At 41.9% G+C, this 27,808-nt stretch overlaps 1 protein-coding gene across 1 annotated transcript in view; it reads left to right on the top strand.

The window, feature by feature from the left end:
• The window catches only part of LOC123769443 (uncharacterized), a 91,644-nt gene that overhangs the window by 4,072 nt on the left and 59,764 nt on the right, over positions 1-27,808 (top strand). The window contains exon 2 of the mRNA XM_045760546.2: positions 25,652-25,771. Within this exon, the coding sequence (XP_045616502.2) occupies positions 25,652-25,771 (120 nt within the window). The remainder of the gene's footprint in view (positions 1-25,651; positions 25,772-27,808) is intronic.

Raw genomic sequence — 27,808 nt, 5'->3', positions numbered from 1 at the left:
CTAAGTATATTAAAGCACATTGGTATATTAAAGCTCTGATTGATTACGTTGACAGCTTGATTGGTAATTTAAACAAGATTAATAGACACTATAAAGCAGATTGATAGCACATATAAGAAGACAGCAATGATCACAATGATAAAGATGTTCAGATTGGGTACATAAAGATTGGGTAGCAATAGATACAGTGCAATTTTAAAGCAAAAAGTAAAAAAACTATGAAGATGAAATTAGGTACTTTTTAGTTTTGTTTTTGAATGACGCAAAAGTTGGACAGCTTTTCAATTCATTAGTGAGTTCCATAAACTGGGTCCCTTTATTTGCATAGAGTGTTTACACAGATTAAGTTTGACTCTGGGGATATCAAAGAGATATTTATTTCTGGTGTGGTGATAATGGGTCCTATTACATCTGTCCAGGGAGAGTTTCAGAGCAGGATTTGCATTTAAGAACAGGGTTTTGTAAATGTAGTTGACACAAGAGAATTTGTGGAGTGAGATTATGTTTAGCATGTTTAGGGAGTTAAACAAGGGGGCTGAGTGTTGTCTGAAAGCAGAATTTGATATTATTCTGATAGCAGATTTTTGCTGGGTGATGATGGACTTGAGGTGGTTGGCAGTGGTTGAACCCCATGCACAGATACCATAATTAAGATAGGGATAGATTAGTGCATAATATAGAGAGATGAGAGCAGAGTTAGGTATATAATATCTGATTTTGGAGAGTATCCCAACTGTTTTAGAGACTTTCTTAGTTATGTGTTGTATGTGGGTGCTGAAGTTGAGTCTCTTGTCTAGGAATAGGCCAAGAAACTTTCCATCATTTTTATTGTTAATGTTTACATTATCTATCTGAAGCTGAATTGCATTTGTAGATTTGCTTCCAAATAAGATGTAGTAGGTCTTTTCTATGTTAAGTGTTAGTTTGTTGGTTGACATTCATAATTGTACTTTTTTTTAGTTCATTATTAACAACATTATTTAGTGTATGTGGGTTGGGGTTAGAGTAGACGAGGGTAGTATCATCAGCAAACAAAATAGGTTTCAGAAACCTGATCAGAAAGCAGCAACTATTGCTAGGCATGTTTTGAGCTGTCTCAGTTAACATGGGTTTGATGACATATTTGAAACATTCTTATAGAATTTGCTAGTGATGGGGCAAGTGTCATGCTTGGTGTCAAATCTGGCGTTGCGACCCTTCTCAAGGAACATTACCATTCAGATTCAGATTCTGTATTCAGGTAAAGATACATTTATTGCAGATGAGTTACAAACATAATGTTGGATTTAAAGAAAGAGCTAGTACATACAATACCTAAAGACGCATATAGGTCAGGATTGACCTATCAGCGTCTTATATATAGTTCAAACATATCATCGTCTATAAAAACAGTCTTATAAAACTATCAGTCTTATAAAACTATAAGACCTATCAGCGTCTTATAAAACAGTTCAGCGTTTTATATATATAAAATACACATGAGAGGATGTGCAGGGACTTAATATGTAACATATTCAGAGATCTGAGTAAGGGGTACCGAGTGAAGTCTGGGGCCAGAGTTAGATATTGTTCTAATAGCAATACCATGCTATACGCCATACCTATGCCATACCAGTACGCATACGTTTCGGGCAAGGTGAGGGGGAAAAAACACTTAGACTAAAACTTAATACGAATTGAGATTAAAGTATAAATTCTTGATTCTTGAGGTTATCTTGAAATAATTTCGGGGCTTAGTGTCCCCGCGGCCCGGTCCTCGACCAGGCCTCCACCCCCAGGAAGCAGCCCGTGACAGCTGACTAACTTCCAAGTACCTATTTTCTGCCCATTGAAAGAAACTCTGCCCATTGTTTCAATCCGGCGCCCGGGATCGTACCCGGGACCACAGGATCACGCGTACAGTGTTCTGTTCGCTCAGCCACCGGCTCCCCGTTACCGGCTCAGTCACCGACAACGAATTGTGTTGAAAAATAAAAAATAAAGAAAGTGGGGGGGGGGAATAGCAAATGTACAATTTGGTCAACAAACAGCATTGTTTAAAATAGTAAGATATGGGTTGACATTTAGGGGTAAGGTAGGTTACATGGCATTAAATAGAGAGAACTTAGCTTTTATCTTAAACTGGTTGAGAGAGGTACAGTCTTTAACATGATTGGGAAGGTCATTCCACATTCTGGGTCCCTTGATTTGTAACGCGTTTCTAGTTTGATTAAGTCATACTCTTGGAATATCAAATAGGTATTTGTTTCTGGTGTGGTGCTCATGGGTTCTGTTACAACCTTCTAGGAAGCTTTTAAGGTCAGGATTGACATTACAGTTCAGCGTTTTATATATATAAAATACACATGAGAGGATGTGCAGGGACTTAATATCTAACATATTCAGAGATCTGAGTAAGGGGTACCGAATGATGTCTGGGGCCAGAGTTAGATATTGTTCTAATAGCAGCTTTGTGTTGGGTAATTAGATGACGTAAATGATTTTAGGTAGTAGAACCCCAAGCACAAATACCATAGTTGAGATAAGGATAGATGAGAGAGTAATAGAGCGTCAACAGGGCAGGGCGAGGTACATAATATCTGATCTTAGAAAGAAGGCCATCAGTTTTAGACATTTTTTTTTGCTATATTTAGAATGTGTTCCTGGAAATTCAACTTGTTATCATTGAGGACATCAAGGAATTTACCATCAACTTTGTTGCTAATTTGTCTACTGTTTATTCTTAGATTAATTTCATTTGAGGATTTATTACCAAACAAAATATAGAAAGTTTGGTCAATGTTAAGGATGAGTTTGTTGGCAGTTAGCCAAAGATGGACTTTACTTAGTTCAATATTCACCGTGGCATTTAGAGCAAGAGGGTCAGGACTGGAGAAAATGAAAGTTGTGTCATCAACAAATAAGATTGGTTTGAGGTGTTGAGAGGCATTTGGAAGATCATTAATGTAGATGAGAAAGAGGAGAGGGCCATGTGTGCTGCCCTGTGGAACACCAATGTTTATGGGTAAGGTAGGAGAGATGGAATTATTCACAGAAACATACTGGAGCCTGCCAGTAAGGTAAGACTGAAGGTATTGCAGGGAGTGACCTCTGACTCCATAATGATGTAATTTAAGAAGAAGGTTTTGGTGGTTGACAGTGTCAAAAGCCTTACGTAGGTCCACAAATAATCCTACAGGGAACTCATTTTTAACAAGAGCTGCATATATCAAGTTAATCATGCTAATTAATGCATCGTTAGTGCTTTTATTGGGTCTGAAACCATATTGGTAAGAGCTAAGTATATTGAGTTTGGCTAGATATGAGTAAAGCTGCTTGTAGATTAGCATTTCAAATATTTTTTATAAGGTTGGCAGAATTGATATAAGTATGTAATTGTTGACATCAGTAAGATCACCACATTTATGGACTGGGGTTACTCTCGCTTTTTTTTTTTTAGAATATCCGGAAAGGTTTGGAGTTCAAGTGATTTGTTGAAGAGCAATGCAATGGCAGGAGCTAGAAAGCTGGAGTCTTTTTTAGTGAATTAGAGATGGTATCTCATCAAGGGCGCTTGACTTAGTTTTAAGGGAAAGGATTACCTCATTAACATCAGAGGAATTAGCGGGAGTTAGGTACAGAGACTCTGGATAGTTACCTGTAAGGTAGTCTTTAATATTAGTGAGTGAGGATGGAATATCATGAGCAAGGGATGTCCCAATGGATGAGAAGAACCTATTGAATTCAATAGCAGTGTCAGATACTGAAAGCACACCATCATCGTTGGATTGGAGAATTGGTTTTTTACTCAAAATCTTTTTTGATACCAATATTTGGGAGATAGTGCTCCATGTTTTCTTAATGTTGCCCTTAATTTGGGTAAATTTATTTTCGTAGTATTTTATTTTGGCTCTTCTAATTATTTTAAATAGCATTGATGAGTAAATCTTTGAAAATTCTTTGGAGACGACTCCTAACCTATACTTCTTCTCAAGGTCATGTTTTTTATTAATAGATTTAAGTATACCTTTTGTAAGCCATGGAGTGCTTAACGTTTTATTTGTGACTTGTTTCGTTAGCATTGGACAGTGGGAGTTATAGAGATCCAGAGTTTTCTGACGAAATGTTTGCACTGCTAGGTTGATGTTCACTATGTCACCTAATTCAGCCTCCCAGTTGATATTAGCAGCAGCAGCAAAAAAGTTGCTTATAGAAGTATCTTTGTGCAGCCTAAAGCTTATCTTCCTTGTATCTAGAGGTGGTTTATTAATGTTGGTTAGGAGAAATGATGGGTAATGGTCTGTGGTCCTATCAGTGATTATCCCTGAAGTAAGTGGAGAGGTTATGTTAGTCCAGATGTGGTCAAGAACAGAGGCAGTACTATCAGCGATTCTAGTAAGTCTAGTGATTAAGGGTATGAGGAAGCAGGAATTCATACATTTGAGGAAGCTGACAGCAGGAGGGTTTTCAGGCTCGCAGAGATCAATATTAAGGTCCCCTGCGATAATTAGATGGTTTTTGTTCAGTCTGTTATCTAGTATTAGATTTCTAAGGTTAGAGCTGAATTCGGACACATCAGTGTTAGGAATTCTATAGACTGCTCCCACAGTCAGGATAGACTCAGCACCCTTGACTCTGAAACTGGCGAAGATATACTCCCCACAGTAGTCTCTAGTTCTAATTACTTTTAAGCATGTTAGTTCTTGGTGGTAGTAAAGAGCAGCACATATAGATGGGCGAGTACTTGAGAACTGCGAGTCTTACAGATACCTTGGTGTCCCCATTAACGACCCTGGGTACCTTTCTTCTCTCAAGAGGAGACTGTGGGAGAGATTAAAGCCCTTACGGGTCCTTGTTGGTGTCAATCATGGGCTTAACGTGAGACTTGCTAGAATGTTTTATGTATCATTTATACGCTCTGTGATTGACTACAATGCTCTACATCTCACACTGTATACTGACAAAGAGCTGAAATATCTTGAAACCTTGCAAAATGAAGCTATGCGTCTCGTCCTTGAGGCTCCAAAGTCCACGAGAATAGTTAATATGAGAGCAGAGTTAAAATTACCTACCATAAGTGAGAGAGTTTTGTCTATTAGCACAGTTTTCGGCGTGAAGGCATTGAGTAGATCTAGACAACACATGAAGTTTCAAGCTAAACTTTCTAATATGCTGCACTCACCTGAGGTCTATAGAAGAAGAACGAAATCTGATTATGTATTTTGGTTCTACAAGGTAGCCAACTCCATCAAAATATTAAATATGTACCCAACTCAATTAATGATTAATCAACCAATTACTCCATGGGATAACTGGGATCTATCAGTTGATTTTGTAAATGCGCCCAAGAAAGATAGTGTGCACTCTACATTATTAAAACAGTTAACACTGAAAAGCATCACTGAAAGTACTCAGAGTATGGGTAACGATGTGTATCAGTGCTATACCGACGGCTCTGTAGAAGGTGGACGATGTACCGGATGTGCATGCAATATATTTGAACAATCTTCTCTCGTACATACAGCAATGAAGCGCGTCAATGACTGGGCAAGTACAACTCAAACCGAACTTGCAGGCATATACCTTGCTACTGAATTTTTAAAAGACAAAGGCAGTGGACTTATATACTGTGACTCGCAGAGTGCACTCCTGGCATTGAACGCACATAGTAGTGACACCCAGAAAATAGTCAGTGATATTCGAATGAATGTTTTAGCTGCTAAAGAAAACAGATTTGAAATTAAATTCCTATGGATACCATCACATGTTGGCATCTCAAGGCATGACACTGTTGATATGCTTGCAAAGACAGCCTGTAGAAAACCAGTGGTAGAAATTGATATGGGTGTTTCATTAGCAGTGACAAAGAGAATACTTAAACAAATATCTACTGAAGATCTCACCGACCTAACAAATTCACAAAGACCTAAAAGTTGTAGCATTAAATATTATGATAGATATCGTGAGGAGACATTCACATATGGGACTAATAGAACAAGAACCCGGCAATGTGATGTTATAGTGGCCAGAATACGCCTGGGATATAGACGTATCTGGCAGCTTTCTCAAAACCCAAATGTCGAGTACACAATGTGTCAACTTTGTGAAAGAGAAAACATGCACTCTCTTGAACATTATATTGTAGAATGTCCCATATTGACTGACTTTCGCCCTCCTGGGCTAAGGTATGCTGAACTGTGTAATTACTAAATGAGTACTGGAACACTTGATGATATATTGGACTTGTACCCAAGATTAACCATGTAATGTATCATACATACAATGTATGTATGTGATGTAACTATATAACCTGAGCTTGTAAAAGCACCTTAATCTCTCTAGTTTCTCTATCAGCTATCTCACCCTGTCAGAGTAAAAGAGACAAATGTATGTGAATGCATGTGTGTATGTATATATGTATATGTACGAATATGTGTGTGTGTATGTATATGTATGTGTATAAAGTATATATGGAAACTGATCAGAATTACATTTCACCTTTGTAAATGCACATTAATGACACTATGTAAAAGACACATCGAATACTTTATGTAAGGCATACGTAAATCTGTGTAACTATGTATTTACGTATGTAGGTTAGCTTAGCATTTTAAAAGCACCGAATCACCTTCTGTGGTTGAGTGTTCAATAAGCCCTTGAACTATATGTTTAACACATCTCTAACCCTGTCCATGGAGGACAGAAGAAATTGTATATATGCTGGTTAGCATTGTAAATGCGTGGCCACATCTGTGGTAGAAAATAATAATAATAATAAAAAAACTTTGACGGTCGGGGATTGAACGCTGGAAGCAAGGTCGTCGCTCTACCGTCCAGCCCAAGTGGTTGGGTTAGCAAACGCTTCCCCTCATCAAATTTGTCAAAAGTGCCGTTGTTTCAGCATTTTCTTAAACTCTTTAGTCGGCTGAAACACAAAGTTATACTTCGTTCTACAATGGGCGAGGATAGATTGTCTTGGGTTACCTTTGCTCTCCACTGAAAGAGAGTTGGTAACTGAGGTGGATTATAAAAAAATAATAGATAAATTAGCTAGACTGAACCTGGCAACGCCAATGCTTAACGCTAATCTAAATTTAATTCAAATACAGTTGAAGATTAATAAGAATTTGTTCTTTGCAGTTGACATAAAGATAAAATGAATGAAGACATCTTTCTATGGAGCCACAACAAAGGCGGAGTTGCTTGCTCAGTAATGTGTAAGTAATTATCAGAAGAAAGCGCCAAGCCGGGGAGAGCATGTAGTGTCTCTGTAGTCTCCTTCAATACATATTATTTTATTATATTTTTATTTTATATATACAAGAGTTCTTACATTTGTGTAGAGCTACTAGCACACAGCAGGTCCTTAATCCTAATATTTCCCCGGAATACAACTCGCCAAATCATTTACCAACCAGGTACCCATTCACTGCTGGGTGAACAGCGGCTATAGTTAAGGACTGGCACCCAGTCAATCCTCCCCGGCCTGGATACGAACCCAGGCCAACACGAATTATAACACAAAGAAAATACGTTGAACCTAATCCTATTTTACCATAACGAAATTTTGTATATAATGTGGTTATTGGATTTCATGTCAATAATCCAGCCCATCCTTCTAAAATGAAAATACTTATAGTAACTATGTGGATGACAGTACCAATATGTCGTGATGGACCACCAGAAAAAAGATACTTTTTAAAATTTAATTTGGACAAACAAGAAACTTTTTTTATTACTAACAACATAAATACAAGAACTAGTCAAACCTCTCCTAGCAATCCTAGGATTAAACTACTTTGTCTCTAGCCTAATATAGTACACATGCAGTATGTGTTATTCTAGGCCTATGCCTATGTGTATCTATCTATCTATCTATATGTATCCTATATGTATCTAGGCCTATCTAGGCCTATCTGTATGTTTTTTTCCCAGTTGCACGATGTGCAGTGAAGATGTAACTGTAACGAAGACAGTGATGCACAGTATGGTGAGGATGGTGCCGTAGTGAGGACACTGGTGCACGGTAGGGTGAGGATGGTGCCGTAGTGAGGACACAGTGCACGGTATGGTGAGGATGGTGCCGTAGTGAGGACACTGGTGCACAGTATGGTGAGGATGGTGCCGTAGTGAGGACACTGGTGCACGGTATGGTGAGGATGGTGCCGTAGTGAGGACATTGGTGCACGGTATGGTGAGGATGGTGCCGTAGTGAGGACACTGGTGCACAGTATGGTGAGGATGGTGCCGTAGTGAGGACACTGGTGCACGGTATGGTGAGGATGGTGCCGTAGTGAGGACACTGGTGCACGGTATGGTGAGGATGGTGCCGTAGTGAGGACACTGGTGCACAGTATGGTGAGGATGGTGCCGTAGTGAGGACACTGGTGCACGGTATGGTGAGGATGGTGCCGTAGTGAGGACACTGGTGCACGGTATGGTGAGGATGGTACCGTAGTGAGGACACTGGTGCACAGTATGGTGAGGATGGTGCCGTAGTGAGGACAGTGGTGCACGGTATGGTGAGGATGGTGCCGTAGTGAGGACACTGGTGCACAGTATGGTGAGGATGGTGCCGTAGTGAGGACACTGGTGCACAGTATGGTGAGGATGGTGCCGTAGTGAGGACACTAGTGCACAGTATGGTGAGGATGGTGCCGTAGTGAGGACAGTGGTGCACGGTATGGTGAGGATGGTGCCGTAGTGAGGACACCGGTGCACAGTATGGTGAGGATGGTGCCGTAGTGAGGACACAGTGCACGGTAGAGTGATCGACACTGCTGATGCATAACTGAGCACATACAAATGACAAGAGGATGTTGGTTATTCGCTGGGTGACAGTGGAGGGGGAGCCGCGAGGCTCATGTATTGGGCTCGTGCACCTTCCTCCCGCTTATACCTCGGTGTTTAACATTCACTGCTCGTATGTGCTTCCCAGGCCGGGTTGTAGATGCTCCCCGCACCTCGGCCACAGTTGTTGTTTGGTTAGACACACACTAATGCCCGAAACGCTTTGCGTAATAGTGGCTTTAGGCATTGTATGTACTAGCTCTACCTATAAGTTAAACAATCCTTGTAAATATTTATTGTATGTATGTACCTTACCTAAATAAAATTGTATTGTATTGTATTGTACACACACACACGCACACACCCGCACACACACACACACACGCACACACCCGCACACACGCACACACACACGCACACACACACACACACACACACACACACACACACGCACGCACGCACACACACACACACGCACACACACGCACGCACACACACACACGCACGCACACACACACACGCACACACACGCACGCACACACACACACACACACACACACACATACACACACACACACACACATACACACACACACACACCCGAGCTGAGAGGTATGAGCTACGAGGAGAGACTACGGGAATTGAACCTCACTTCGTTAGAAGACAGAAGAGTTAGGGGGGACATGATCACCACATTCAAGATTCGCAAGGGAATCGACAGGGTTGATAAAGACAGGCTGTTTAACACAAGGGGCAAACGCACTAGGGGACACAGGTGGAAACTGAGTGCCCAAATGAGCCACAGAGATATTAGAAAGAACTTTTTTAGTGTCAGAGTGGTTGACAAATGGCATTAGGAAGTAATGTGGTAGATATGATAGAGCCCAATAGGCTCAGGAACCTGTACACCTGTTGATTGACGGTTGAGAGGCGGGACCAAAGAGCCAGAGCTCAGCCCCCGCAAGCACAACTAGGTGAGTACACACACACACACACACACACACAGTTCCACAGGGTTCTGAGTACCACAGGGTTCAGTTCTTGCACCAGTGATGTTTATTGTGTACATAAATGATCTACCAGTTGGTATACAGAATTATATGAACATGTTTGCTGATGATGCTAAGATAATAGGAAGGATAAGAAATTTAGATGATTGTCATGTCCTTCAAGAAGACCTGGACAAAATAAGTATATGGAGCACCACTTGGCAAATGGAATTTAATGTTAATAAATGTCATGTTATGGAATGTGGAATAGGAGAACATAGACCCCACACAACCTATATATTATGTGAGAAATCTTTAAAGAATTCTGATAAAGAAAGAGATCTAGGAGTGGTTCTAGATAGAAAACTATCACCTGAGGACCACATTAAGAATATTGTGCAAGGAGCCTATGCAATGCTTTCTAACTTCAGAATTGCATTTAAATACATGGATGGCGATATACTAAAGAAATTGTTCATGACTTTTGTTAGGCCAAAGCTAGAATATGCAGCTGTTGTGTGGTGCCCATATCTTAAGAAGCACATCAATAAACTGGAAAAGGTGCAAAGACATGCTACTAAGTGGCTCCCAGAACTGAAGGGCAAGAGCTACGAGGAGAGGTTAGAAGCATTAAATATGCCAAAACTAGAAGACAGAAGAAAAAGAGGTGATATGATCACTACGTACAAAATAGTAACAGGAATTGATAAAATCGACAGGGAAGACTTCCTGAGACCTGGAACTTCAAGAACAAGAGGCCATAGATTTAAACTAGCTAAACACAGATGCCGAAGAAATATAAGAAAATTCACCTTCGCAAATAGAGTGGTAGACGGTTGGAACAAGTTAAGTGAGAAGGTGGTGGAGGCCAAGACCGTCAGTAGTTTCAAAGCGTTATATGACAAAGAGTGCTGGGAAGACGGGACACCACGAGCGTAGCTCTCATCCTGTAACTACACTTAGGTAATTACACTTAGGTAATTACACAGTGTTGATAAAGACAGGCTGATTAACACAAGGGGCACACGCACTAGGGGACACAGGTGGAAACTGAGTGCCCAAATGAACCACACAGATATTAGAAAGAACATTTTTAGTGTCAGAGTGGTTGACAAATGGAATGCATTAGGAAGTGATGTGGTGGAGGCTGACTCCATACACAGTTTCAAGTGTAGATATGATAGAACCCAATAGACTCAGGAACCTGTACACCTGTTGATTGACAGTTGAGAGGCGGGACCAAAGAGCTAGAGCTCAACCCCCGCAAGCACAACTAGGTGAGTACAACTAGGTGAGTACACACACACACACACGCACGCACGCACACACACACACACACACACACACACACACACACACACACACACACACACACACACACACACACACACACACATAGATTCATTTCTCTCAATGTTTGCGGACGATGCCAAAATTATGAGAAGGATTAAGACAGAAGAGGACTGTTTGAGGCTTCAAGAAGACCCAGACAAACTGCAGGAATGGTCGAACAAGTGGTTGTTAGAGTTTAACCCAACCAAATGTAATATAATGAAGATAGGTGCAGGGAGCAGGAGGCCAAATACAAGGTATTATCTGGGAGAGGAAATCCTTCAGGAGTCAGAGAAAGAAAAAGACTTGGGAGTTGATATCACGCCAGACCTGTCTCCTGCAGCACATATCAAGAGGATAACATCAGCGGCATATGCCAGGCTGGCCAACATACGAACGGCATTCAGAAATTTGTGTAAAGAATCATTCAGAACTTTGTATACCACATATGTCAGGCCAATCCTGGAGTATGCAGCCCCAGCATGGGGTCCATATCTAGTCAAGGATAAGACTAAACTGGAAAAGGTTCAAAGATTTGCCACCAGACTAGTACCCGAGCTGAGAGGTATGAGCTACGAGGAGAGACTACAGGAATTAAACCTCACTTCGCTGGTCTTCCAACGAAGACCCCTTCGTTGGAAGGGGCACACGCACAAGGGGACACAGGTGGAAACTGAGTGCCCAAATGAGCCACAGAGATATTAGAAAGAACTTTTTTAGTGTCAGAGTGGTTGACAAAAGGAATGCATTAGGAAGTGATGTGGTGGAGGCTGACTCCATACACAGTTTCAAGTGTAGATATGATAGAGCCCAATAGACTCAGGAATCTGTACACCTGTTGATTGACGGTTGAGAGGCGGGACCAAAGAGCCAGAGCTCAAACCCCGCAAACACAACTAGGTGAGTACAACTAGGTGAGTACACACACACAAAGCGTTATATGACAAAGAGTGCTGGGAAGACGGGACACCACGAGCCTAGCTCTCATCCTGTAACAACACTTAGGTGATTACACTTAGGTAATTACACACACACACACACACACACACACACACACACACACACACACACACACACACACACACACACACACACACACAACCAAATATGTTTTTTTCCATATGATGGTTTTTTCTTTTAGCGTGAGAGTAGTAGAAAAATGGAATGCACTTGGGGAACATGTTGTGGAAGCAAATACTATTCATACTTTTAAAACTAGGTATGATAGGGAAATGGGACAGGAGTCATTGCTGTAAACAACCGATAGCTAGAAAGGCGGGATCCAAGAGTCAATGCTCGATCCTGCAAGCACATATAGGTGAGTACATATAGGTGAGTACACACACACACACACACACAAAGCGTTATATGAAAAAGAGTGCTGGGAAGACGGGACACCACGAGCCTAGCTCTCATCCTGTAACTACACTTAGGTAATTACACTTAGGTGTAATTACACACACACACACACACACATATGAAAAGGAAAGAAAATGGTAGAAAAGAAATGAAAAGGATAGAAAAATGAGGGCTGTGATCAGAGGCAATGTATCGGAATGGAGAAATGTCACAAGTGGAGTACCACAGGGTTCAGTTCTTGCACCAGTGATGTTTATTGTCTACATAAATGATCTACCAGTTGGTATACAGAATTATATGAGCATGTTTGCTGATGATGCTAAGATAATAGGAAGGATAAGAAACTTAGATGATTGTCATGCCCTTCAAGAAGACCTGGACAAAATAAGTATATGGAGCAAATGGAATTTAATGTTAATACATGCCATGTTATGGAATAGGAATAGAACATAGACCCCACACAACCTATATATTATGTGAGAAATCTTTAAAGAATTCTGATAAAGAAAGAGATCTAGGAGTGGTTCTAGATAGAAAACTATCACCTGAGGACCACATAAAGAATATTGTGCAAGGAGCCTATGTCACGCTTTCTAACTTCAGAATTGCTTTTAAATACATGGATGGCGATATACTAAAGAAATTGTTCACGACTTTTGTTAGGCCAAAGCTAGAATAAGCAGCGGTTGTGTGGTGCCCATATCTTAAGAAGCACATCAACAAACTGGAAAAGGTGCAAAGACACGCTACTAAGTGGCTCCCAGAACTGAAGGGCAAGAGCTACGAGGAGAGGTTTGAGGCATTAAATATGCCAAAACTAAAAGACAGAAGAAAAAGAGGTGATATGATCACTACATACAAAGTAGTAACAGGAATTGATAAAATCGATAGCTAAGATTTCCTGAGACCTGGAACTTTAAGAACAAGAGGTCATAGATTTAAACTAGCTAAACACAGATGCCGAAGAAATATAAGAAAATTCACTTTCGCAAACAGAGTGGTAGACGGTTGGAACAAGTTAGGTGAGAAGGTGGTAGAGGCCAAGACCGTAAGTAGTTTCAAAGCGTTATATGACAAAGAGTGCTGGGAAGACGGGACACCACGAGCGTAGCTCTCATCCTGTAACTACACTTAGGTAATTACACACACACACACACACACACACACACATTATGTTATGTGTGACTATTATGTTATGAGGAAAGAGAGAGAAGGAAGAGGAGGTGGTGGTGTAGCTCTGCTGGTAAGGACTGGAATTAAGTAAGAAAGGACTGGAATTTTGAGGAGATGGTTATTCAGGGCTGTGAGGGTTTCAGTGACTACATTGCAGGTACCATAACAACTGGAGAACAAAAAATTATAGTCGTAGTCATATATAATCCACCACCAAATGACAGAAGACCCAGACAGGAATATGATAGAAACAACATGGCCACCATTAACATAATAGAGAGAGCAGCTTCTGTTGCCAGCAGGAATGGATCTGGACTACTAATAATGGGAGACTTCAACCACGGGAAGACAGATTGGGAGTACAGAGACCCGCATGGAGGACCAGAAACATGGAGAGCTAAGCTGCTGGACGTGGCAACAAGAAACTTTCTAAGCCAGCACATCAAGGAACCAACAGGAATGAGAGAAGATGAACCAGCCATGCTCGATCTGATATTTACCCTAAATGAGTGGGATATAAGGGAAGTTAAGATGGAAGCACCCTTGGGAATGAGTGATCACAGTGTATTGAACTTTGAATACCTGGTAGAGCTAGGAATTATCTCCCCCCAAAAAGAACTAGGAAACAAAAGGTTGGCATACCGAAAGGGGAATTATGAGGAGATGAGAAGTTTCCTAAACGAAATACCTTGGGACACAGACCTCAGAGATAAGTCTGTACAAGATATGATGGACTATTGCACCCAAAAGTATCAGGAAGCAGTAAACAGGTTCATCCCGGCCCAAAGGGAAAAATCCGAGAAGCAAAAGAAGAATCCATGGTATAATAGGGCATGTATGGAAGCAAAGGGTCTGAACAAAAGGACGTGGAGGAACTTCCGGAATAACAGAACACCAGAAAGCAGAGAGAGATACCAAAGAACCAGGAATGAGTATGTTAGGGTGAGAAGAGAAGCAGAGAAAAATTTGAAAACGATATAACAAACAAAGCCAAGACTGAACCAAAGCTACGACACAGTCACATCAGGAGGAAAACAACAGTGAAAGAACAGGTAATGAAACTTAGAACAGGCGAGGACAGGTATACAGAGAATGACAAAGAGGTGTGTGAAGAACTCAACAAGAGGTTCCAGGAGGTCTTCACAATAGAACAAGGTGAGGTCACTGTGCTTGGAGAAAGAGAAGTAAACCAGGCGGCCTTGGAAGGGTTCGCAATTACGAGAGAGGAGGTCACGAAACACCTGCTGGATCTGGATGATAGAATGGCTGTTGGTCCAGACGGGATCTCGCCATAGGTACTGAAAGAGTGTGCAAACACTTTGCTTGCCACTCTCCATAGTGTATAGTAGGTCATTGGAGATAGGAGACCTACCAGAAATATGGAAGACGGCGAATGTGGTCCCAATATACAAAAAGGGCGACAGACAAGAGGTACTGAACTACAAGCCAGTGTCCTTGACTTGTATACCATGCAAGGTGATGGAGAAGATCGTGAGAAAAAACCTGGTAACACATCTAGAGAGAAGGGACTTCGTGAGAAATCGCCAACATGGGTTCAAGGAGGGTAAATCTTGCTTGACTGGCTTAATAGAATTCTACGACCAGGTGACACGGTTTAAGCAAGAAAGAGAGGGCTGGGCGGACTGCATTTTCTTGGATTGTCGGAAAGCCTTTGACACAGTACCGCATAAGAGGCTGGTACATAAGCTGGAGAGACAGGCAGGTGTAGCTGGTAAGGTGCTCCAGTGGATAAGGGAGTACCTAAGCAATAGGAAGCAGAGAGTTACAGTGAGGGGTGAGACCTCAGATTGGCGTGAAGTTACCAGTGGAGTCTCACAGGGTTCCGGCAAAAAAATTTTTAAGCCAGCATGTCAGGCAACCCACAAGAATGAGAGGCAACGATGAACCAGCGAGACTCAACCTAGTCTTCACTATGAACGACTCCGACATAAGGGAATTCGGTTTCGAAGCCCCCGTGGGAATGAGCGATCACAGTGTACTGATGTTTGAGCATCTGATCGAAGTAGGGTTTTTAGGGTAAATTTGCTCAAGGAAGGGACCTGAAAACAAAAGGTTGGCATTCCGAAAGGAAAACTATGAAGAGATAAGAAAATTCCTAACAGATATATCATGGCAAACAGAGCTGAGAGGATAGACGGCCCAAGGCATGATGGACTACGTCACACAGAAGTGTTAGGAGGCAACAGACACGTTTGTCCCAGTCCAAAAGAAAAAAAAAACGAAATGCTGACGAGAAACCCATGATTTAATCAGAGATGTAAACTAGCAAAGCAATAAAGTACAAGGGTGTGGAGAAACTATAGAAATAACTGGACACTTAAGAGCAGAGAAAGATACTAGAGCGCCAGGAATGAATACATCAGGGTTAGAAGAGAGGCAGAAAGACAATACGAAAATGACATAGCAGGTAAGGCAAAGATTCAACCTAAAATACTGCACAGTCACATCAGGAGGAAAACAACAGTGAAGGAACATTTAATGACATTAAGGATAGGAGCAGACAGATTCACTACAAACGACAAGGAAGTGAGTGAGGAACTCAATAAGAAATTCCAGGAGGTCTTCACATTAGGGCAAGGCGAAAGTCAAGGGATAAGAGAGAGAATATTTAACTAGGCACCACTAGAGGAGTTTGTGATTACCAGTGAGGAGGTAAGGAAGCATTTGCTAAAGTTGGATGTGACAAAGACTATAGGCCCAAATGGAATCTCACCCTGGATACTAAAGGAAGGAGCAGAAGCACTGTGCCTGCCACTCTCCATGGTGTATAACTAATCACTGGTAACAGGTGAACTGCCAAAAATTTGGATGACAGCTAATGTAGTCCTGATATACAAGAAGGGGGATAGACAGGAGGCATTGAACTACAAGCCAGTGTCCCTAACCTGCATACCATGCAAGTTGACGGAGAAGATTGTGCAAAAAAACTAGTGGAACATCTGGAGTGAAATAACTTTGTAACACAGCATCAGCATGGGTTCAGGGATGGCAAATCATGCCTCACAGGATTAAATAAATTCTACAATCAAGCAACAAAAATCATTTAAGAAGGAGAGGGGCGGGCAGACTGGGTATTTGTGGATTGCCAGAAAGTTCACAAGCTGGAGATGCAACCAGGAGTGAAAGAGAAGGCACTTCATTCGATAAGGGAGTACCTAAGCAACAGAAGACAGCGAGTCACTGTGAGGGGTGAGGTCTCAGAGTGGCGAGGCATTAACAGTGGAGTCCCAGAGGGTTCAGTCCTTGGACCTATAGTGTTTCTGATATATGTAAATGATCTCCCAGAGGGAATAGATTCGTTCCTTTCAATGTTTGCTGATGATGCAAAAAAATATGAGGACTAAAATAGAGGAAGATAGTATGAGGCTACAAGATGACCTAGACAAACTGAAGGAATGGTCCAACAAATGGCTACTAAAGTTCAACCCAAATAAATGTAAGATAATGAAACTAGGCGGAGGAAATTGGAGGCCAGACACAAGATACGGAATGGGAGATGAAGTCCTTCACGAAACGGACAGAGAAAGATCTAGGAGTTGATATCACACCAAACCTGTCTCCTGAATCCCACATAAACAGAATAATATCAGCGGCATATGCAAGGCTGGCTAACATCAAAACTTATTTCAGAAATCTGTGTAAGCAATCATTCAGAACCCTGTATACCACATATGTTAGACCAATCCTGGAGTATGCGGCTCCAGCATGGAGACCGTACCTTGTCAAGCACAAGACGAAGCAGGAAAAAGTTCAGAGGTATGCCACTAGGCTAGTCCCAGAACTAAGAGGCATGAGTTACGAGGAAAGGCTGCGTGAAATGCACCTCACGACACTGGAAGACAGAAGAGTACTGGGAGACATGATCACTACCTACAAAATTCTCAGGGGAATTGACAGGGTAGATAAAGATAAACTGTTTAACACGGGTGGTACGCGAACAAGGGGACACAGGTGGAAACTGAGTACCCACATGAGCCACAGGGACGTTAGAAAGAACTTTTTCAGTGTCAGAGTAGTTAACGGATGGAATGCACTAGGAAGTGATGTGGTGGAGGCTGACTCCATACACAGTTTCAAATGTAGATATGATAGAGCCCAGTAGGCTCAGGAATCTGTACACCAGTTGATTGACGGTTGAGAGGCGGGACTAAAGAGCCAGAGCTCAACCCCCCGCAAGCACAATTAGGTGAGTATACACGCCCGTGTGTGGGCGCGTGTGGGGCGCCGGTGGTTGTGTGGATAGCACGCTGGACACGTAACCCTGTGGCCCTGGTTCGATTCCCGGCGCCGGCGAGAAACAATGGGCAGAGCTTCTTTCACCCTGATTGCCTAGCAGTAAATAGATACCTGGAAGTTAGACAGCTGTTACGGGCTGTGTGTGTGTGTGTGTGTGTGTGTGTGTGTGTGTGTGTGTGTGTGTGTGTAATTACCTAAGTGTAGTTACAGGATGAGAGCTACGCTCGTGGTGTCCCGTCTTCCCAGCACTCTTTGTCATATAACGCTTTGAAACTACTGACGGTCTTGGCCTCCATCACCTTCTCCCCTAACTTGTTCCAACCGTCTACCACTCTGTTTGCGAAAGTGAATTTTCTTATATTTCTTCGGCATCTGTGTTTAGCTAGTTTATATCTATGACCTCTTGTTCTTAACGTTCCAGGTCTCAAGAAATCTTCCCTATCGATTTTATCAATTCCTGTTACTATTTTGTATGTAGTGATCATATCACCTCTTTTACTTCTGTCTTCTAGTTTTGGCATATTTAATGCCTCTAACCTCTCCTCGTAGCTCTTGCCCTTCAGTTCTGGGAGCCACTTAGTAGCATGTCTTTGCACCTTTTTCAGTTTGTTGATGTGCTTCTTAAGATATGGCCACCACACAACTGCTGCATATTCTAGCTTTGGCCTAACAAAAGTCGTGAACAATTTCTTTAGTATATCACCATCCATGTATTTAAAAGCAATTCTGAAGTTAGAAAGCGTGGCATAGGCTCCTCGCACAATATTCATTATGTGGTCCTCAGGTGATAGTTTTCTATCTAGAACCACCCCTAGATCTCTTTCTTTATCAGAATTCTTTAAAGATTTCTCACATAATATATAGGTTGTGTGGGGTCTATGTTCTATTCCACATTCCATAACATGGCATTTATTAACATTAAATTCCATTTGCCAAGTGGCGCTCCATGTACTTATTTTGTCCAGGTCTTCTTGAAGGGCATGACAATCATCTAAGTTTCTTATCCTTCCTATTATCTTAGCATCATCAGCAAACATGTTCATATAATTCTGTATACCAACTGGTAGATCATTTATGTAGACAATAAACATCACTGGTGCAGGAACTGAACCCTGTGGTACTCCACTTGTGACATTTCTCCAGTCCGATACATTGCCTCTGATCACAGCCCTCATTTTTCTATCAGTCAGAAAATTGTTCATCCATGTTAGAAGCGTACCTGTCACTCCTCCAATATTTTCCAGTTTCCAGAACAACCTCTTATGTGGAACTCTGTCGAAAGCCTTTTTTAGGTCCAGATAGATGCAGTCAACCCAACCATCTCTTTCCTGTAATATCTCTGTTGCTCGATCATAGAAACTGAGTAAATTCGATACACAGGATCTTCCAGATCGAAAACCATACTGTCTGTCTGATATTATATCATTTCTCTCCAGGTGTTCTACCCATTTAGTTTTAATTATTTTTTCCAATATTTTGACTATTACACTTGTCAATGATACAGGTCTATAATTAAGGGGGTCTTCCCTGCTTCCACTTTTGTAGATTGGAACTATGTTAGCCTTTTTCCACACATCAGCTACAACTCCTGTACACAGGGATGCCTGAAAAATCAGTTGAAGAGGAATGCTGAGCTCAGGTGCACATTCTCTCAGAACTCATGGTGAAACTCCATCTGGACCAACTGCTTTGTTCTTATTTAGCTCCTTGAGCATTTTTTCCACTTCGTCTCTAGACACCTCTATGTGCTCTATGTTGTTCTCTGGAATTCTTATTGTGTCTGGTTCCCTGAAGATTTCATTTTGTACAAACACACTTTGGAACTTTTCGTTTAATGTTTCACACATTTCCTTTTCATTTTCCGTAAATCTAGTTCCCATTTTCAACCTCTGAATATTATCCTTTATAGTGTGTGTGTGTGTGTGTGTGTGTGTGTGTGTGTGTGTGTGTGTGTGTGTGTGTGTGTGTGTGTGTGTGTGTGTGTGTGTGTGTGTGTGTGTGTGTGTGTGTGTGTGTGTGTGTGTGTGTGTGTGTGTGTGTGTGTGTGTGTGTGTGTGTGTGTGTGTGTGTGTGGAAAAAAATAGTAGTTAATAGCAGTTGATTGATTGACAGTTGAGAGGCGGGCCGAAGGAGCAGAGCTCAACTCCCGCAAGCACAACTAAGTGAATGCACACACACACACACACACACACACACACACACACACACACACACACACACACACACACACACACACACACACACACACACACACACACACACAGGGGGGCCGGTGGCTGACTGGACAGCACGCAGGACGCGTGATCCTGTTGTCCCGGGTTCGATTCCCGGCGCCGGCGAGAAACAATGGTCAGAGTTTCTTTCACCCTGATGTGCCTGTTACCTAACAGTAAATAGGTACCTGGGAGTTAGTCAGCTGTCACGGGCTGCTTCCTGGGGAGTATTTGTGGTGTGGGGGAAAAAAGGTAAGTTAATAGTAACAGTTGTAGTTAAGTAGTAGTAACGAAGTTAGTAATAGTTGATTGACAGTTGAGAGGCGGGCCGAAAGAGCAGAGCTCATCCCCCGCAAACACAACTAGGTGAATACACACACAGTTTTTTTTTTTGTTTTTTTTTTAGAAAAAACCTAGTAACACATCTGGAGAGAAGAGACTTCGTGACAACCCATCAACATGGGTTCAGGGAGGGTAAATCTTGCCTTACAGGCTTGATAGAATTCTACGATCAGGTGACAAAGGTTAAGCAAGAAAGAGAAGGCTGGGCGGACTGCATTTTTTTGGACTGTCGGAAAGCCTTTGACACAGTACCCCATTAAAGACTGATGCATAAGCTGGAGAAACAGGCAGGAGTAACTGGTAGGACGCTCCAGTGGATAAGGGACGAAGCCGAGAGTTACAGTGAGGGGTGAGACCTCAGACTGGCGTGAAGTCACCAGTTGAGTCCCACAGGGCTCTGTACTCGGACCTATCCTGTTTTTGATATACGTAAATGATCACCCAGAGGGTATAGACTCATTCCTCTCAATGTTTGCTGACGACGCCAAAATTATGAGAAGGATTAAGACAGAGGAGGACAGCTTGAGGCTTCAAGAAGACCTGGACAAGCTGCAGGAATGGTCGAACAAATGGTTGTTAGAGTTTAACCCAAGCAAATGTAATGTAATGAATATACGTGTAGGGAGCAGGAGACCAAATACAACGTATCATTTGGGAGATGAAATACTTCAAGAGTCAGAAAGAAAGAAAGACCTGAGGGTTGATATCACGCCAGACCTGTCCCCTGAAGCCAATATCAAGAGGATAACATCAGCGGCATATGTCAGGTTGGCTAACATAAGAACGGCCTTTAGAAACATGTGCAAAGAATCTTTCAGAACTTTGTGTACCACATATGTCAGACCAATCCTGGAGTATGCGGCTCCAGCATGGAGTCCATATCTAGTCAAGCATAAGACTAAACTGGAAAAGGTTCAAAGGTTTGCCACCAGAATAGTACCCGAACTGAGGGGTATGAGCTACGAAGAGAGACTACGGGAATTAAACCTTACGTCACTGGGAGACGGAAGAGTTAGAGGGGACATGATCACCACATACAAGATTCTCAGAGGAATTGACAGGGTAGATAAAGACAGATTATTTAACAGAAAGGGCACACGCACTAGGGACACAGGTGGAAATTGAGTGCCCAAATGAGTTAGAAAGAATTTTTTCAGTGTCAGAGTAGTAGACAAATTGAATTCTTTAGAAAGTGATGTGGTGGAGGCTGACTCCATACACAGCTTCAGGTGTAGATATGATAGAGCCCAGAAGGCTCAGGAACCTGTACATTAGTTGAGAGGCGGGACCAAAGAGCCAGAACTCAACCCCTGCAAGCACAACTAGGTAAGTAAAACTAGGTAAGTACACACACATAAGGTAATGCAACTAGGTGGAGGAAACAGGAGGCCAGACACAGGATACCGAATGGGAGATGAAATCCTTCACGAAACCGACAGAAAGATCTAGGAGTTGATATCACACCAAACCTGTCTCCTGAAGTCCACATAAAAAGAATAACAATGCAAGGCTGCAAGGTTAACGTATGCAAGGCTGGCTAACATCAGAACTGCCTTCAGGAACCTGTGCAAGGAATCATTCAAAACCTTGTATACCACATATGTAAGACCAATCCTGGAGTATGCGGCCCCAGCATGGATAAAGATAGATCACGACTGTTGGTAGTCGGCGACTTCAACTTGAAAGCCATAGATTGGGAAGCATATGAAGCCAGAACAGAGGACTTGTGGACCTGTAGATTCGTAGACCTCATTCTATGAAACGTTCTTGTATCAACATGTTAAACAAGCTACGAGGATGAGGGAAGGGGATGTTCCCTCAATGTTAGATTTGATATTTACCAGGAAAGAGGAAGAGATATTTGATATTCAGTACCTTCCTCCCTTGGGTAAAAGTGACCATGTCATTTTTTTTTTAGATATATACAAGAGTTGTTACATTCTTGTACAGCCACTAGTACGCGTAGCGTTTCGGGCAGGTCCCTGGAATACGATCTCCTGCCGCGAATAATCGTTTTTTCATCCAAGTACACATTTTACTGTTGCGTTAAACAGAGGCTACAGTTAAGGAATTGCGCCCAGTAAATCCTCCCCGGCCAGGATACGAACCCATGACATAGCGCTCGCGGATCGCCAGGCGAGTGTCTTACCACTACACCACGGAGACTGCTGATTAATTTGATTTAAGGATTTATTGCCAAACAAAATATAGAAAGTTTTGTCAATATTGAGGGTGAGTTTGTTCGCAGTTAGCCAGTGATGGACTTTATTTAGCTCAGTATTCACTGTGACATTTAGAGCAAGGGGGTCAGGACTGGAGTAAATGAAGGTCGTGTCGTCAGCAAATAAAATGGGTTTGAGATGTTGGGAGGCATTTGGAAGGTCATTAATGTAGATGAGAAAGAGGAGAGGGGCAAGTATGCTGCCCTGGGGAACACCAATGTTGATGGGTAGGGTGGGAGAAATTGAATTATTCACAGAAACATACTGGAGCCTGTTAGTAAGGTAAGATTAAGCCATATTGACAAGAGCTAAGTATATTGAGTTTGGCTAGATAAGAGTAAAGCTGCTTGTAGATTAGTTTTTCAAATATTTTTGACAAGTTTGGCAGAATTGATATAGGTCTGAAGTTGTTGACATCAGCGGGATCACCACATTTGTGGACAGGGGTTACTCTCGCTTTTTTTTTTTTAGAATATCTTGAAAGGCTTGGAGTTCAAGTGGTTTGTTGAAGAGCAATGCAATAGCAGGGGCTAAAGATATGGGGCCAGATTCACGAAAGCACTTACGCAAACACTTACGAACCTGAACATCTTTTCTCAATCTTTGGCGGCTTTGTTTACAGTTATTAAACAGTTAATGAGCTCCGAAGCCCCAGGAGGCTGTTTATAACAATAACAACAGTTGAATTGGAAGTTTTCATGCTTGTAAACTGTTTAATAAATGTAACCAAAGCCGTCAAAGATTGAGGAAAGATGTACACGTTCGTAAGTGCTTGCGTAAGTGCTTTCGTGAATCTGGCCCCTGGAGGCTTTTTAGTAAATTAGAGTTGGTATCTCCTCAAGGGCACTAGACTTGGTTTTAAGGGAAAGGATTATGTCAGTAACATCAGTGGAATTAGTAGGCATTAGGTACAGAGACTGTGGATAGTTACCTGTAAGATAGTCCTTACCTGTTACCTGTAAGATAAAGCGTTATATGACAAAGAGTGCTTGGGAGACGAGACACCACGAGCGTACCTCTCATCCTGTAACTACACTTAGGTCATTATACTTAGATGTGATTGATGATTGATGGTCGAGAGGCGGGACCAAAGAGCCAAAGCTCAAACCCCGCAAGCACAACTAGGTAAGTACACACCCAAAACCGTCAGTAATTTCAAAGCGTTACATGACAAAGAGTGCTTGGAAGACGCGACACCATGAGCGTGGCACTCGTTCTGTAACTACACGTAGGTAATTACACCTATATAATTATATATACACAAAAGACTACACGGATTGAACCTCACGTCGCTGGAAGACAGAAGTTAGGGGAAACATGATTATTATCACATAAAAAATTCTCAGAATTAATAGGGCAAATACAGACAGGCTATTTAACACGGGTGACACTCGCTGAAGGGCGACACAGGTGGAAACTGAGTACGGAAATAAGCCACAGAGACATTAGATTTTTTTTTGCAGTGTCAGATTTGTTAACATATGGAATGCATTAGGAAATTATTTGGTGGAGGCAGATCCTATACAGTTTCAAATGTAAATTGCACCAGCACCACACCAGAAATAAATACAGTTTTGATATTCCTAGAGTACGACTTAATCAAACTAGAAATGCTCTACAAATCAAGGGGCCCAGAATGTGGAATGACCTTCCCAACCATGTTAAAGACTGTACCTCTCTCAACCAGTTTAAGTTAAAAACGAAGCTATACCTAATAAATTCCCTGTAACCTACCTTACCCTTCTAGTGTCAACCAATGTCTGTTTTTTTTTTTTTTTTTTTTTTTTTTTAAGAGCGCTGTTTGTCGACATAATTGTATTTGTGCTACTTTTTCATCTATGTTTTCATTTCTTGTTTTCATTCTACTCATTATGCTCAATTAGTATTAAGCTTGTCATTTAAGTTTATCATGCCCGAAACGCTTTGCGTAATAGTGGCTTTAGGCATTGTATGTACTAGCTCTACCTATAAGTCAACCATTCTTTGTAAAAATTTATTGTATGTATGTACCTTACCTAAATAAACATTTTATTTTATTTTTTTATTTATTTTTTTTTAAATATGATGGAGCCCAGTAGGTTCAGGAACTGCATACCATAGTTGAGAGACAGGACCAAAGAACAGAAGTTCAACCCCCGCAAAAACAATTAGGTGAGTACAGTTATGTGAGTACACACACACAGTTGAGCCAAAGAGCCAGAGCTCAACCCCCGCAATTACAATTAGGTGAGTACAATTAGGTGAATACACACACACACACACACACACACACACACAACCTCACATCCCTGGAAAACAGAAGAGTAAGGGGAGACATGATAACCACCTACAAAATTCTCAGGGGAATTGACAGGGTGGACAAAGACAAACTCTTCAGCACGGGTGGGACACGAACAAGGGGACACAGGTGGAAACTTAGTACCCAGATGAGCCACAGAGACGTTAGAAAGAATTTTTTCAGTGTCAGAGTAGTTAATAAATGGAATGCACTAGGAAGTGATGTGGTGGAGGCTGACTCCATACACAGTTTCAAATGTAGGTATGATAGAGCCCAGTAGGCTCAGGAATCTGTACACCAGTTGATTGACAGTTGAGAGGCGGGACCAAAGAGCCAAAGCTCAACCCCCGCAAGCACAATTAGGTGAGTACAATTAGGTGAGTACACACACACACACACACACACACACACACACACACACACACACACACACACACACACACACACACACACAAAGAGGAAGGTCACACTCCCTCCACCAGGTGACGCTTCTCATCATGGAATAGAGCACAGTATTGTACTGCGTCACAGTTTACATAGTTCGTTATACACCACCACCTTCACCAACACTAAAGCTAACATCACCACCACTAATGCCAACATCAACACCACCTTCACCACCATTAAAGACATCGTCAGGAAAGAAAAAAACATCATATGGAAGAAGATAGGTTTTACCAATTAACGTTAATGCAGGTATCTCCGTGCCTTAACCAGGTGTCCGGCTACGGGGTGTGCGGTGGCGGGCGGTGCGTGTGGGCGGCCTGGTGCTCCTTCTGTTGTGGGCGTGGGTGGCCTTCTCCCAGCACTCCCACAACCTTCCTCCTACCACCCTCAGTAAGTATTCGTCAGTGGCTAGGTGTTCTTTCTGTTGTGGGCGTGTGTGGCCTTCTCCACACGAGTCGAAGAAACATAAGGAAATACTATACTCTGGTTTTCACCTAGTTGTGCTTGTGGGGGTTGAGTTTCGGCTCTTTGGACCAGCCCCTTAACTGTCAATCAACCAATCAACTGGTATACATGATCAGTAAGTGGAATGCACTCAAAGAAAAAATTGTGGAAGCCACCTTCATCTACAACTTCAAGAAGAGATATGACACAGAATTTGAATGTTAACAAACTCACTTGACATGAAAGGCTATAGGAGGCTGATCATAAAGAGCGAACCCTCACTTTCCGTAAGGAAGGACCATGGCAACCAAGAGCTAATGGCAACAAGCTACTTCGTCACCATCGGGAGAGGTGGGGGGGGGGGGGGGGAGTAGAAATAGCCTGAGCTATTTCTTGGAGTCACCCTTTGAGATGTATTTTCTTGTCTCAATAAACATACTTGAACTTGCGTCCATCACAACTGCCTGGTTGATCAGTCCAGCAACCAGGAGGCCTGGTCGACGATCGGGCCGCGGGGACGCTAAGCCCCGGAAGCACCTCAAGGTAACCTCAAGGTAACCACTGCAATCATCATCGCCACCGTAGAGCAGTTGTTGCATTCTCGCCTAGTACCTCGCCAACAATTTTGACCAGATTCGAGTCCTGAAAAAGGATTCTATTTGTTTGTGAACTGAATGGCTCTCCGTGTTTCATGTAAATCTAGTAGCTTGAGGCATATGATGAGGTATGGCATGGGAAAGCTATAAGCCTACTAACAGGAATTAGAACCGTTTACTCCTGTGCCCACCTGCATTAAAAAAAATGCTATCACCATGCAACACCCACTGCAACAATTATTAATTACATTCAAAAGGTGTAATTTTGATGTCGATCAGGAAAATTTCTTCAAAAGGTCAGATGTAACACAAACAAGAAGCATCGGCTTCAAGCTCAACGAGCCACAATGTAGGACAGAGAACAGGCGAGGCTGTTTCACTCACAGGGTTATAAACTCACGGAACAGCCTACCCGCCGAAGCCGTAAATGCCAAACCTCTGTTAATTTAATCAAAGTAAATGGGGGACCTTCGACAAGCTGCCGGCTTCCTGTCCTCATTGAGGCTACTAGTGTCACTCAGGTAAACTCAGGTAATTCCCTGTGCTCATTACATCTACATATATATATATATATATATATATATATATATATATATATATATATATATATATATATATATATTATATATATATATATATATATATATATATATATATATATTATATATATATATATATATATATATATATATATATATATATATATATATATATATTATATATATATATATATATATATATAATCTTTGGACAACACCCACCAGTGGGACTCGAACCCAGAAAGCACAACTACCTTCCAGTAGCAGGCATAACTAGTATGCTTTAACCCACTACACCATCAGACCTTTCAAAAGAAGTAGATAGTTCGAGATATATATATCTCAAACATCTCTACTTCCCGAAGGCACCAGATGAGTGTGGGGTCAGTCTGCATTTTCCATCAAGCCACTGTCAATGTGAGAGAACTCGTGTCCAGCTTATAAGCCTATACTTGCATAAACCACAAGTGAAGATTAAATAATCTTTGGACAACACCCACCAGTGGGACTCGAACCCAGAAAGCACAACTACCTTCCAGTAGCAGGCATAACTAGTATGCTTTAACCCACTACACCATCAGACCTTTCAAAAGAAGTAGATAGTTCGAGATATATATATCTCAAACATCTCTACTTCCCGAAGGCACCAGATGAGTGTGGGGTCAGTCTGCATTTTCCATCAAGCCACTGTCAATGTGAGAGAACTCGTGTCCAGCTTATAAGCCTATACTTGCATAAACCACAAGTGAAGATTAAATAATCTTTGGACAACACCCACCAGTGGGACTCGAACCCAGAAAGCACAACTACCTTCCAGTAGCAGGCATAACTAGTATGCTTTAACCCAC

Source organism: Procambarus clarkii, chromosome 63 (assembly GCF_040958095.1).
Source record: "Procambarus clarkii isolate CNS0578487 chromosome 63, FALCON_Pclarkii_2.0, whole genome shotgun sequence".
In the NCBI taxonomy this organism is placed as follows: domain Eukaryota; kingdom Metazoa; phylum Arthropoda; class Malacostraca; order Decapoda; family Cambaridae; genus Procambarus; species Procambarus clarkii.
The sequence above is the reverse complement of the archived record's forward strand: the minus strand, read 5'-3'. Positions and strand labels throughout refer to the sequence as shown.